This window comes from Haemaphysalis longicornis, unplaced genomic scaffold (genome assembly GCF_048455015.1).
Source record: "Haemaphysalis longicornis isolate Haplotype H1 unplaced genomic scaffold, Haemaphysalis longicornis Haplotype H1 scaffold_12, whole genome shotgun sequence".
Classification (NCBI taxonomy): Eukaryota; Metazoa; Arthropoda; class Arachnida; order Ixodida; family Ixodidae; genus Haemaphysalis; species Haemaphysalis longicornis.
The window spans coordinates 2,468,100-2,483,007 of NW_027526225.1; the positions used below are offsets into that span (position 1 = coordinate 2,468,100).

At 47.4% G+C, this 14,908-nt stretch overlaps 1 protein-coding gene across 12 annotated transcripts in view; it reads right to left on the minus strand.

The window, feature by feature from the left end:
- Ssdp (Sequence-specific single-stranded DNA-binding protein) overlaps positions 1-14,908 on the minus strand; it is a 96,376-nt gene that overhangs the window by 17,133 nt on the left and 64,335 nt on the right. For 7 of the 12 annotated variants that reach the window (XM_077692719.1, XM_077692720.1, XM_077692718.1 and 4 more), the window contains 8 exons: positions 10,030-10,119; positions 8,433-8,493; positions 7,109-7,138; positions 6,840-6,916; positions 5,619-5,692; positions 4,407-4,449; positions 2,574-2,612; positions 1,579-1,642 (listed from right to left, as the gene is read on the minus strand). In XM_077692719.1, the coding sequence (XP_077548845.1) occupies positions 1,579-1,642; positions 2,574-2,612; positions 4,407-4,449; positions 5,619-5,692; positions 6,840-6,916; positions 7,109-7,138; positions 8,433-8,493; positions 10,030-10,119 (478 nt within the window). The remainder of the gene's footprint in view (positions 1-1,578; positions 1,643-2,573; positions 2,613-4,406; positions 4,450-5,618; positions 5,693-6,839; positions 6,917-7,108; positions 7,139-8,432; positions 8,494-10,029; positions 10,120-14,908) is intronic. The other 5 variants (XM_077692722.1, XM_077692721.1, XM_077692729.1 and 2 more) reach the window with 1 other exon arrangement.

The window sequence follows — 14,908 nt, forward strand, 5'->3', positions numbered from 1 at the left end:
AGCAAGCAGGCAAACATTGACATAGCAACGTGGTGTGATGATGTGTGATGAATTGCCGGCTCGGAAGCAGGACACTGAAGTGGCTGCCATGCCAGCTTTTAAGCACGAGGACAAAAGTGCAAAATTCTTGGACGCAGGATAACATGCCTGTAGAGCGATAGGGAAGCAGGAGGACGCTGACATGGATAATGTGCCGGCTAGGAAGCAGGAGGACAAAAGTGGCTACCATGCCTGCTAGCAAGCAGGCAAACATTGACATAGCAGCGTGGTGCGATAAACTGCCGGCTCGGAAGCAGGACACTGAAGTGGCTGCCATGCCAGCTTCTAAGCACGAGGACAAAAGTGGAAAATTCTTGCACGCAGGATAAAATGCCTGTAGAGCGATAGGGAAGCAGGAGGACGCTGACACGGATAACGTGCCGGCTAGGAAGCAGCGGGACAGAAGTGGCTACCATGCCTGCTAGCACGCAGGCAAACATCGAGGCCGCGCCGTGGTGCGATAAATTGCCCACAATGCCTGCTTGGAAGCAGGAGGCCATGAAAGTGGCCAAGTGGTGCAGTAGGCTGCTTTCGGTCTGCACGGACGATTAACGGCCTTTTGTGCATCTTGAAAAATATTCCCACGTTTGCCTGCAGACCAGCCACACAATCTCAAATGCTCAACTCGAGCAATCTTACGGGACTGCTTTTATTTAGCATGTGCTCAGGCACCTAATTCAAGCTTGAAAGGTGCTTGACACACAAAACGAGGAAGGGATATGCCACACGGCCTAAAATGCAATACAAAGCTGGGCCAAGCTTTTGCAACTACCAAAGGTGCAACAGCTCATGAGATGCGGGATGCTGCAATACCGCCTCGTGTGTGTTTGCTTGTTGCACAATGATGGTCAGAGGAGCTCCGAACAGCAGAAAATGGGAAGCTACAAAGGGGAAAACAGGACGGGCATTTGAACGTTCCTCTACTCCTGCCTGCCGCCACTCGACAAGGTGCTACTACAGCTTTCCGCAGAATGATGGCACTTTGTAAAATACACGGTAAACTAAAGAACTGCGTTCTCTTGCACTGCAACCTACTTAGACTGTACAAGCCAAACAGTAAAGACATGTTTGCCTCTAAATTACTGTGATAGCAGTCGCACAAATCTATAGCTCTTAAGAGACGACCCATGTGGCCGACAAAATCAAAGATTAGTTGCAATCCCTCACAAGGACAGCGTCGGTCCCCTTTTGGTTCCAATGCTAGTGTGCTCCTCTGGCAGTGCTACAAAATAACAACATTGCGAAACCCAATGGTGACGTCCACAAAACGAGAATCACTCCACCAGGACATTAGTGTTTCGTTGTTGCAAATAACGTGCACCTCTTACTGAACTTATATTTCCTTGAGAAATGATGAATCACTAGAGGTAACTGAAACCTCCAAGAAAAAATACAAAACAAGAGCGAAGGCATCACTGTTCAGTACGAAAGAGTGCAAGTTAATGGGACAAGAAAAGATCGATGATGCTATGGAAGGTAAGGTGTCCAGGCAATGTGTTTTGCACCTAGTCCGAGACGCAAGCTGCAACGAGCACTCACCCTGTGGACTGGGCATGATAGGCGTGCCGGGGCCGGGGGGTCCAGAGGCGGAAACCGGGGGACCCTAGTGGAGGAAAAAAGAAATCAAGATTAAAATTTGCTTCACTCCTAAGACAGGCCAAGACAGAGCCAGCCGTCGTACTGAAAACACGTCCCTGCTCTTGCTGGTTTATAATTTATATTTTAACCCTTTTTTCAATGACGCTCCTGGGACAACTTGGGCAACCACACATGCAAACCCCCTGCCACGACTGAGTGCATTCCTGTTGCCTTTTTACCCAACTCTCTTCTGCTTCCGAGACAACTTGTGGAAAAATGTTGTTGTGGGCATGTCGCGCCATTTATTGAAAAGTCACATGAATGAATAGATCGTGTCGGATAAATTTCAGACAACAGACGGAACACACGTTTCTTCGTCCGCGCCGCCTCGTCTTACCTCAGCAGCACGGCCATGTTGGCCATGGCAAACCAGATGCGACCAATGCAGTGAAGAAGGTCTCACCATGTGCATGTTAGCTGCCAGCTGCCGGTTTGTGCGGCGAGTTGTTTTAAAGAATGCCCCAGCAAGGTTTTCAAGACACGTGGTCATCCTACTTGGCAGGTAATGTTTTTTTGAAAAACGTTCGATGTTAATTTGCAATTAGGTACCGTTAATTTGTATTCCACGCAACAATTTATTGGACAAAGTAATCCTGAATAAAGTGCTTACATGTCCCATAGAGCATCGTGGTGCATCCCTGTCAAAACATTTCCACTGATAGAACACGGGGGAAAAAAAAAAAAAAAATGGCAGGAAGTGAGGGCCACACATAAAAAAAACTTGGCTGCGAAAGGGTTAAAGGAGCACTGAAGCTCGAATCTGCAAAGTTGTCTTTGTGGCTCGCACTGCGCAGCTTAAACAGACGTAATCCATTTTTTTCCCTAATTAACGGAAATCCCTAGCTTATCCGCAACTAAGCACATGGTTCAAGAAGCTGAGGCAATGTGCTACGCACCCCGTAATGGCTGCCAGGCGACGCTGAGGAGTAGTTCATCTGAAAAGTGTGCAACAAAGAGGGGGAGGAAAGGAGCTTAACTTCGTGTCACTAAGTGAAACAGCTGCCAGACGTTATTGGCAACACACACACCACATACACAACAACACCTGCCCTGGTCTGAAAATCTTACAAAACATTTTTTTTAAGCCTGCACAAGGTAACTGTCAAGGACAAAAAAAAAAAAAAAAAGCGTTCAGGCTAATAAAGGCTATATGAAGGCGCCTCAACTCGCAGACGACAACCCCCCTTCCCCACACGTCAATGGACAAAATCTAGTGACCACAAAATTCCCTCCACAAAAATGGCTGTCAACAAAAAGTGACGCACTGAAGCAAGCGATGCGCACACGGAGGAACGGAAATTGAACAACGCCCCAAAAGAACCAGAAAGAATGCGACAGAAATCCCAAAATCTCCCAAGTTACTTCCTTGCAACGGTGCCACATGAAGGTGGAGTGTTCCTTTCCGTGAGCTTGGTCCATGACAAGTCTTTCTTTTTTTCTTTTTTCGCATCTTAAACTGTGTTTAAGAGGGTGTGCACAGCGTCTGATTACAATGATGATTACTGAGGGTTTTATGGCCTAAGAAGATGATCTACATGTCGCAAAGAAGGACGCAACGATGACACTAGGGGTTCCTGCAATGCCTCTACAAGGGCCGAGATGAAAGGTTCTACACTCGGTTACAACTCAAGAACGGCACCCCCTCATGTAGTGTATCACTCCGCCAAAGCGCCGGACCCGTGACGACAGTGCGCGCGCGTTTTGAAAGGGGTTTGCTATGAATGCGTAATATCGTCTGCCTTGTCTCACGCAGTTTGTTTGTCGTCACCGGAGTCGTTTATAAGCATATGAAGTAAAAAAAAATCACGGGAACGGCTCACGCCATGTTCAAAATATTCCCAGTAACGCCCTACTTGCGCCGCGCACAGAAACATCCGGCTACGGTGATAAGGCACAGCGGCAACTTCCCGTGCCGTTCTTAAGTTGTCACCGAGTATAGTACATTTCGCTCAGAAGGTTAGTGCATAAAGCCAAGGTAGTTTTGTCAGATGTAAACACATCACGACAGTCCGTGTTTTGCGACAGGTAATGAGGCAAAGTGAGGTCACGAGCAGTACAATACGTATTTTAGAAGGTTAATATCGTCATGGGGAGAAAGCAAGGAACACACAATACCTTTACACTATTTACAATTAGAGCTAAGGGTAGCAGCAGAAGACCACAGTGCATGCGAGCCAAAAAGTTCGTCACCATCTTCTCAAGAGGCCGCCCCGTGACACACAACCGCAGCCGGCACCTTTCTTCTCGTCTTCCAAGTCTTCAAACCGCCTTGTGGCAATACCAATAAATGCGCCGTTGAGCACGGCCAATTCACCGAATGCGGTTTGGTGCAACAATACACTTTGGTGCAACACTACAAGTACTCTTTATCGGTGGTTTTGCGCAACACACCCTCAGTGCACACTCACTTCTATGCTCTTCCCGCCAAAATGCCAAAGCAGAAAATGTTGTCCAGTCCCCCCCACCCTGGTGGAAAGTGTATTGCACAAGGTCATTCCATTTCGTTACTGTAAGCAGGTGCAAGGATGGCAAGAAGAAATTAGCCATTGCTTGCATTTTTTTTTGTTGTGCAAATTATCTCGGAAGACGACGCATGACAGCACGACTGAATGGAAAGTACAAACGCCAAATGACGAAGCCAGGTTCGCAATACCATATGAAACCATGCCAAAAGCAACGACACTGCAGGTATTTTTGCACAGGTCGAATAATGTGTAGAAAACTCTCACCGATGATGCGTTAGGTTGCCACGGTCTGCCTCCTGGGCCAGGCCTGGGAACCGGGAAGAAACGAGAAGACACTCAGCATGCTTCGGCAACGAAGAGCCAACACTCGTGTCCTCTAAAGTTAAACCGGTCTACAAGTACCCCAAAATTGGGCCCCACTGTTTTAACACACAAGAACTTTCGCAAAAGGAACCTCAAACCCCTCACCAAAATTGTACTAGTTTTCCCACAGCAGAGTGTCAATTTCCCACCAATGCCACAGGGCTTCCAAACAAAGCGTAGAATTTGGGAGAGACGCGGAATTGTCGCAGCGCCTTAATGCCAATACATTTTGCTTTCCATAACTGGTCTGAAACCACCCAACGAGAAAGGGACAGGGAACTGCACCCAACACCGTCGCTGCCGCTTCCACAATCCTGCGGAGAGATACCGCTCCAATTTCTGAGGTGCACGCCAGACGAGACGCAGCTCTTACACAGCACACCCTCTGGCAAACACTGGTGCCCTCCGAGCCCCTTCGATCGATTGATTGATTGTGGGGTTTAATGTGCCGACACTACACAGGAAATGAGGCGCGCTGTAGGCTCCGAATTAATTTTGACCACCTGGGAATCTTTAATGTGCGCCGAAATCGCAAACACACTGCCGTTTTGCTTTTCGCCTCCATCAGAAAAACGGCCGCTGCAGCAAGGAATCGAAACTGTGTCTTTGGGCTCAGCAGTACAATGCTTTAGCCACCGAGTCACCACGATGGGTGACCCCTTCGATCGAACACAGGCGGCTAGTAGATCAATGGCGGCTGCCACACTCACCGCTGGCCACCCCATTTTACCCGAGTACAATTCCCAGTCCCCGCCATTGCTTGTTAAACCAGCACTCCTTCGGCAAGTCAACATTATGTTAGATTTCAAAGGTTACACCACGTGCGTGGTTCTTCTGGTCCTCCCTATCACAGGAAAAGTTTTAACATGCCCATTTGTTAGGAATATTGTTACACAAAATACATTGAGGATTACAGTAAGCCTGAATGTCGTACCATACTGCCAATTGTCAAGTGCGAAAACCAACACCGTCTGGCATTGTGTCCGCGATCTAAAAATCGCCCCCTGCTGGGTGAAAAACCAGCACTGCGCTAGAAAAACAAGGCAAAACAAACCGGCTCGCAGTGGAAAGATGCTGCAGACAGCAACATTCAGAAGCGGAGGGGGCACTTACATGGACATGGGGGGCATGTTGGGGCCGCCAGGACCCATCGTGCTGTTGGGTGGTGGCCTCATGCCTCCGTAGTTCTGCACGGAAGGGTCACAGAAAAGAGGCAGAACAGCAGTCAGTTGCCTACTCCCCTTTAACACATTCGCTGCGGAATGCCTTTTTTGAGGTGTTGTTTCACGTGCGGAGTGACCCACCCGTGGGCCATTTGGCACATCTCCCAGGTGCAGCGCAACGACCCACCGGACGGGTCACGCGTCTATGCCCGTTTCGTTTGCTCCAAAAGAGATGGCGCTGCTACCTTTCTTGCTGGCGTTTGGGGCGTTTAATTGAAAAATGCTAAAATGCTTGCGGGCGGCAGGAAATACGAGCGAAACGTATTTTCAAGAACTGCGGCAAAATGTTGGCAAGTGACAGACTAGAGAAATAGGCTGCCATTCTGCTCCTTGCAAACAATAGCGCCGCCCCACATCCAATGCAATATATAAATAAACATCCGTTGCATATTCGAACTCGGGTGGCGGCACGTCATGGAGCATTTTCACGCCTGGGTCACCGGTTAGTCACACTGCACGCAGCATGAAAACATTCTCACTGGGTGCGCCGTGGGTCACCAGCGGGTCACAGCATTTAGCACCAGAAAAGTACTCTTCTGGCTATTTATAACGTCGTTCAAAAAGAATAAAGAAAGAATCGTACCTCGGCATTCAAGTCTGATGAAGTTATCGCATCCGCAAGCAGATGCAGGCTCGTAACTTCGCTGCCACGTAGCAGGAGAACAGGCAGTGACCCACCGGTGACCCACGAAGCAGTGAACGTGTTAACCCGCACTACAAAGCTATCCGCGGTGGTCGCCTCTTTCAAAACCGCTCGTAACAGCTCAAGCACGTTTGCAACTTGAATTCAGTTAGGCACCCACGCCTCTCCTTTAATTTAATTTACAAACGCGCCTGTCTAGATAGCACAGAAATGCCTTCCAGACATGAGACGTGCCTCAAGCGGCGATAAAACAAACAAATAAATTCCTCGTGGCTTCAAACGAAGGAAGACACCTGAAAAATTCCATCCCGTCACACTGCCAAGACAGCTTCTCAGCGCTTTCATGTGCACAGCAATTGATCCTCTCACCCCACCACTTTTAGCACTACCCCAACAGTGCGGCTACCCCTACTCTAGTGCACTCGTCACATCCCAAGCGGCAATTGTAGAAGCAGCCCCACTACTCACCCCGGGGTTCATGGGCCCGAGAGGTTGTCCCCGGGGAGGATTCATCCTAGGGTTCATGGGGTTCATCGAAGGAGGTCCTGCAATGCGAAGGGGGGGAAGGGGGGGGGTCAGAAAAGGGAGAGGGGACAGAGTCTTTCACAAACCCATCCACTTCTGCATTCAGGCACAACACAACCTAACACTGTTCCATTCCCCATCTCCGTTCTCGGAGCACAGAAACGCAACACGCAAGACAGTATGTCACGACCGTGCTCAAAGGCTTCCCTCACCTTGCCAACCAGCAAACTCGCCTCCGTCACCTGCGAGAGCCAGAGAAGAAAACTGGGTAAATAAATAAACTAATACGCAGGGTGAGCTTTCATTAGGGCAATTTAATTCATAAACCTTCATACGTTCCCCCTAACGGGTGCTGAAACAGCCTTCCAAGACAATTCCTACGGACAACCCAGCAACAAGATACACACAGCAGAAATCCGAGGACTACAACAGCCGGGTAAGGTAGCAGGTTGTCAAAGATAAATTACGATGAGCTGCACAACAAGAATTTTTGTCAGCGAACGACCTTTCATTTTTGCCCGGCCGTAAATACCCCTCTTGTATTGTTTGTACACTTCACACGTCTGAGGTTTCTGGCATGTGTTTTGTAGTTCTTGAATCAAATTAAAATCGGACACATTGCATGGAGATGCGACCAAAATTCAGCTTGTGGCAAATCCAGCTTTTTGCATTACAGCAGTGTTTGGACAAAAAAAAAAACTGTAATGCACAGAAGGGGAGGTTGGTACGCGGCAAAAGTCCTGTAAGCACACCTCTGGTGACCCTTGGGGCTGAAGGAAAAAATTTTTAAAAATTCAAGCCGTTCCAATCAATGTGAAAGCTGTCGGAAGTGCAGAGCATTGATTCGCCATATGGGCTGTGACGCCAATATCCGCTCACTTCTACCCCCCAATGCAATTCAAATTTCCCGCCTTCGCAGTGCTCACGCGCCCCCTGGCTGAAACTGCACCAGTGGGTGCTCGCTTTTCCTCCCGCACGTGCCGGCGTTGGTTGCACTGCCACTCTTTTTCACTACTACCGGAAAAAGCAACCCAACGAGCATTCCCGACTAAATGGATGCGTGTGCTGGCGGTTAATTACGCATATTTTGCCTCAAGTGTACCTGCGGTTTTCTTGGCGCTAAACAATGGGGAGATGTATGACAAGCACCAGCGGTTCACGAGTTTCGAACGCTTATGACTACAAACCACTTGGCTTTAGAAGCCTCTGTGGGACACCGCGATGACAGCCGCTACGATGGGACGCCGTGGGGCTCTACTTGGGTCCAGCGAGCGAGCTACGACGACAAGGCAAGCCCCTAAAGTGCTCTGCACTTAAAATAAAAAGCCAATGTGTGCTTATCTCACATTACTACCGCATCTAATGAAAAGGCGGAAAGTGACAACAAGGCGACCCTTCTTGCTAGCCATCGTATCTGCCCCAAATGTCCTTTCCAAGCTAACATGATCAAGTTGGTCCTCTCCCGCGAAGAAATTGGCAGAAAGTGATGACAGACTGGGCAATCGGTGCACGCTTTGAACAGGAACAAGTGCATACCTTGCCGCGTTGGGTCCATGCTGTTCGGCATCATGGGTTGACCAGGAACGCCACCAGGGGGCTGGAGAGAGGAACCATGGTCTCCCTTAGAAACAACTAGCCGCGCAACATCATCGGCATCACTTGCGAATACGTGACAGCGAAGGAAGAACAGCCCGACCTTGCACAAACACTCCGACAGCTTTAGCTACGGCTGACAGATTAGAGCAAAGAGAGATTATGCACGCATAAACGGTACGCCTACAGGCACCACATCCATGCCTAGGGACTAACTAGGGACTAACTAGGGACATGGAGCGATCCTAGGGACTAACTTGGGACACTGGGGGATCACTCGCTCGTGCCAGCGTCTCGTCACATGGGCATTTCTATTCCCCCTTTTTCAGAGAACCGCAGCCACAACGTGGCCATTACTGAACAGAAATTTTTGTGTCACGTTTTTTTTTTTCCACTGCTATTGGTGCTTACCAGCCGACTGATCACAGAATGGCACATTAGATGATCGATTGCAGCGTAAATAATTGTTTGCGGCCTCGTTTATTCATGTCAGTTTCAGCTTCAATGAAAGAAAGACAGAGGCGGCCGCCATGACAGAAGGACGCTCTTGATGTCACTGTTCTCGTCGTGCGTGCCCGGGCAGCATGATGCCAGTCCCAAAAACTGTGACGTGATGCACAAGGTGGAGCAGCACACACAAATAGCAGCCAGCACCTTGATTGAATGATTGATTGATTGATTGTAGGGTTTAACGTGCCGACGCAATGAAGGCGATGAGGTGTGCCGTAGTGGAGGGCGCCGAATTAATTTTGACCACTTGGGGGATCTTTAACGTGCGCCGAAATCTCGTACACACGGGCGGTTTTGCTTTTCGCCTCCATCAGAAAAGACGCCGCTGCGGCCGGGAATCTAACCCGCGTCCTCGTGCTCGGCAGCGCAACGCCTTAGCCACTGAGCCACCCTGCGGGTCAGCCAGCGCCTCAGCTACATCTCGAAAGCCCTGACGCCAACAGGTTGGTGCGCGGTGCTCGTCGCGTCACGCTGATGCCGATGTTGAAAGGGTATCCGCTCTGACCTTTTTCGCGTGCACAAAGAACTAAAGTGATTTAAAAAATACTCTGCTGAACAGTTACGGTTAAAACTTTGTGGCGGGCTATCTCCACATACAAGCGAAGCTTTCTGCAAAGTTATCTCAGGTTAGAAATTTCATGTCAGATCCACATTGGTATTAAAAGGTGTCTACGCGAACATGACCACACCACAACCATGGGTCTCTTCGATTTGGCCCGCACTTTCTGAACCCATTCAGGATTCAGCGTCGTGCAGCAACCAGCATTCTTGGGCTGCTCACCAGCACGGCGCCTCAGCCACCGAGCCACAGTGGCGGGTGAACGAGTTCAGCAAATGCAGCCAAACTGAAGACACCTCACAGCTGACAACAGCGTTCCCACACTAGTTCTCAAACGAGGACGGATCGGGACCAACAGAGATAAGACACGCAGAAACGCACACGGACAGACAGAAAGAGAGAGGGAGAAGACACGAGACCAACGGACGAAGAAGGCTCGAAGCCAGCTTGCGGGGTGGCGGCTGTACTCACGTTGAAGTCGACCTGCTGTGGCATCCGAACACCCGGCCTCGGCCCGCCGGGGTACCGCGGCGACATGAACGGCTGCGAAAAGACGGCCCTCTAAAAGGACACCTCCAGCACGCGTCGCCTCCCAGGCCGGCATGCTACACTCACACGCATGCACGCATTCACAAAAGCGAAAGAAGGGAAAAAAAAAAAGGAAAACCGGGGCAACCTCCCGTAAACAACAACAGACCACGACTGGCCCTCTGCCTGTGGCGGCGAATACAAAGGTGGCCAGCCAGTCACCAGATGAGGACACCTGGTCCACCAAATGTCAACTTTTTTGCAAGGAGAACATCAGAGGCAAGGCAGGTTTCTTTTTTTTGTCACAAAGACGGGGGAGGCATTTAAGGCTTCCCCGGCATTTGCTGCGTGACCGAGGGTGCTTGGGAGCAAGCAAATAAGGCAGAAATTTTCCAGTGCTACCATTCAGTTTTCAGAAGACGCAGAACGAGACGCCGCCAATTGCAACCAAGGCCACACAGGATCTCTAATAATGCAGTGTAACCCCGTTACAACACATTACAACAGATATGCTTACAACAGATATTTGGATACAGCACACCAATTTGCGATGCTCGGTTGGTATTTCTATCTGTGAAATTGATTAAACTTCCTTTACTGTGGACTTTCACAACATACATTCAGATATAACAGATCAGTTTAAAAGGTTCGCAAGCCCATCTTTTCACCTCTACAGTGGAATTTTTTTCAGTGCTGTCAATTTTTCATTTGATGTGTTTTTGCACTGTTTGCATTTCTGCCTTACAGTAGTCATCAAATGAAAACAACTTGAAACATTGAAAAATGATTGTGAATTACTAGAAGTGAAACTTTTTTTCATACACTTGCAGTATGCGTAACTTCGATATCCTGGCAGTCAAGTGATAGGATTTAAAATTACCATCATTGAAACAAAAAATTATGCCCCCATACAATGTAGATGGCTAAATCTCCAAGCTTAGCAATGAGGCCTTAACTTTCACTACGCTTATATTCATGTGGAGACAATGGAAATGCAAGTGTACGTTGAAGAAGTCAAAGAGAGTAATAATAGTATGAGTGAATGAGAAGATTGAGGGGGCGCCGTACAGCAGGAGCCCAGCAAGTGTGCAAAAATATTCACGCGTGTGATTTTGTGGCGTGCTTCATGGTGTCGCAAGAGGCTGAAACCACTGGAAAACCAAAGTTATCCTGAATGTTTGTCGGCCTTAATTACCAACCTGTTCTAGTTGAAACTGAACCTTGTGAAATGACCAGCATACCTTTATTGTTTGATCCGTTTGTAACAGTTAAAATGTCCGAAGTCTCGTTATAACAGATTTTATTTACGATTCCATAAAAGTCTGTGGTAACAGTATTTGGATTGTTCACAATTCTTTTGTAGCACACTGAAATCATGACCGCTATCCAGGTCTGCTGTAACGAGGTTGTGCTGTGTACAACAATGTATTCCCGACAAATTTCTTTTTTTTTCCCCCCACGTAACTATTGTAATTGCGTTTTCTCCAGATAAATTATAAACTGTAAAAGCAACCCGCCCTTCTGAGCTTGCTTATGTTGCTGTCAGAAGACTGCAAGGCGTCGAAAGTTTTCGTACAAGTCACCTTTCTTCGAGCACTATTCGCAATTTCAAAGGCCCACAAATTAATGCCTGACGCCCCAAGCCAAAGGACTCGTACACATGCCAAGCAAACTCATCTTCATCTACAGTACGCTCATAGCAGAACACTGGTACTACAAACCACAAATTGTTGTGGACAACAACTTGTGCCTACACTTTTTTTTTTCTTCGTCTCCATCTCTCGTGCGTAATTCGACAGTGGAGATGTAGATGTCAGGTTTTGCCACCTTTTCAAACACGCGCTAGTTTGTCACTACGACCAACTCGTTTCATATCCCAAACACACCTAACCCGTGCTCTGTGTTCCACGATATGACTTGGCTTGTCTCGTCTCTTCCACACATGCTGCATGAGCTAGCCGCAAGAGTAACAACACACCTGCCTAATTTATAAAAAAAAGTGCCGCATTGGAGAAGAGGGCGGCAAAAAGAGAGCAGCCCTGAACAAAAAACCCGCATCCAGATCTAACCGCAAGGCGCCCACAAAAGCCATTAGACGCGTGCCTAATGAGTGCGATAAACAAGATTCAAAAAGCAATTACGATGCCACACACTGCACCATGTCGCGGTAGCGCTCAAGCGAGTAAATCCTTAGCACTTATTTTATGATTACAGCCTTAAAATAACACGACGACGAAACAAAATAGCGGTGTGTGAATACTGAAACCTTAAAACTGCACTCAATACGAGTATTTGACAAGAAAAAAAAAACTGAGTCAAATTACGAAATCATGCACCGACAATTTCTTCATCGTCAAAAAAAAAAAAAGCACAAACACAAAAGAAAGGGTAAGAGGCAGGGTTAACAACTAGGCCATGAATGTTTCCCAGCCCTCGTGTTAGCTTAGCTGCGAATAAAACATTTAATTTTCGGGTAAAAATTTGTAGCACAGGCATATATCCTTGCTTTCAGAGTTGCCGACCCAAAATTGCCACAATGGGCTTGTGGCGGTTCATTACCGCCCCTGACAAGGCCACCTGCTGTAACAGAAAGTAGTCCCTACGTTAAGGAAACAATTTAATAAAGTCCGTGAACTGCAAAACCAATACCCAAATTTCCGAAAAGTGATGCCAGGTATTTTAAGCAGCCACTGTGTCGACCAAAGCACGCCCAGTCTCGTCGAAAAAAAAAAATCGTTTTCAAGCATTGGAAATCCGGCTGGTCTGGGCATTTCCGGTAACTTCTCCTTGGATCGAATGCAGATTGAACGACCAAAATATTTTCTCCCTACCTCGCAAACCTCGAATATATTTGTTCATACCCGAAAAACAAAAAGCACGCGCGTTGCTGCAATGACTCAAAAAAGTTTTGCCAGGTGAACCCCCCCCCAAATAATAATAAAAAAATAAAATAAAATAGCAATACTAAGCCCCACACGTGCTCTATCACTCCATGTAAGGCTTTTAAAAAAGCTGCAAACCAGAGCAGGTGAGAGAGAGGTAAAGGGGACTACAGCAAGCATGATACCCAATATGACACTCGATACATTGGACTTTAGAAAGCTAGAATATGTCACTCCGCTGTGCTTAAAGGGGTGGCCACGCAGACAAAATACGTTTGTTTTATTCGAAAAATTGAGTGCTTTATAGTGCCCCCAGAGCTTGTCCGGAAGCAAACAATGCTTTGTTCACAAAGAAATTAGTCAAATTAAGTTGAAATTTTGATCCTCCCGCCAAATCGTGTGTTTTCGTAATATCTGCAATGAAATCACAACAACAGGTCTTCAAGCTGCTTCGGAGCCTTGTTTGCCATTAGTCAACCTAGATGGCGCCGCCATACCGCGGCAGGCCATGTTCTGCCTTTGCTTTGTTTTTAAGGTAGAAAATAATCGTTTCGTGAAACATGGTGTTCGCTCAAGAAATATGCTCATGTAAGACGCTGTTGCTTGCGCCAATCGGCCAATGTCGTCTGAGACAACCACCGCAAAGCGCTGCAGCGCTATTCAGCTAAAACAAGCATGGTGCATACAGTGCCCACAGCAGTACGCATCCATCGGTGCTTCAATGTTTATGTGTACTTTCGTAACTTACACTGTTCACCCCTACACTCATACTGCTATAAAAAGAATGTGCCCTAAATTTAAGCGCAAATAGCTCATTCTGCCTAATTTGCGTTTGCTTTTGCCAACCTCAGCCAAATGCAGAGCTAGCACATATGATATCATAGGTTCTGTTTTGGGGAATCAGCTAGTGGGTCGCACGGCCATTCACTTTTTTTCCATATTATATAGCTTATTTGAGTGAAGTTTATGTTAAAAGTGGTGTCAGTATGGTTCTAACGAGCCAATCTTTCAAATGAACCAAACTTGTGTTTTTTCTTCATGGCTCCTTTAAGTGTCCGGCCAAACTACAGGACTCGCAAACAAAATTACAGTAGTGCCCCACCTGTCCTCATATCATCTCTCCACATCTGGGACTCAGTTTTACAATTGTCCTCTCTCCCATAAACCTCATCCCATCTCTCCAAACCCAGCTGCGCAAGTACCGCCAGTACAGTACCGCTACAAATGCACAACACTCCATCACAGCAAGCATCTCCGGGTAAAACGGCTTACGCCAAAGCTGCGGTGACAATGTCACAGAGGAACTGATTCCCTGTCACAGGGAGAGGTTACGGGTCATCTACCAGGCTAACCGAACTCCTTGACAAAATGAACTATGCAACAACTTCGTCAAGGCTTTGAGACTGGGCTTTTTTTTTTTTGCAGGTATCCCAGATTAGGGGCAGCCCTTCTAATAGAAGGCACCTGGCATTTCTGTCTGTCGCTGTCAAACCATTTCGCGAGAAATTGCACAAACTGAAGAGAAGAAAGAAAAATATAATGCGAAGGCAGGCTGCAAATTCCACACGTGAGAGTACAAACAATAAAAAAATACCAAGATCACCGCAACAAAGAGAGAGAGAGAGAGAGAGAGAGACAGACAGAGGCAGTACAGGCTTCAAACTGATACTGCAACAAGGGAGGTGTGTTTTGGTGTGTGAGGAAAAACAGCGATCAAAAGCATTTAAAAGTTTTTAAAATATTACAATACAATTTTAAAACAAAAAAATTTAGAAAGTAGACTGGAAAATGAAGAGAGAGAGAGAAGACCATTTGCCCACAACCACTTGATGTGCTGAAGCGAAGCATTCTAGATTACAGCGATTTTTAAAAATTTCTGACCACCCTGATTTTAAGCCATTCCCCCCTCCCCCTCTCAGTGTTTGAATGAGGGAGGTCCG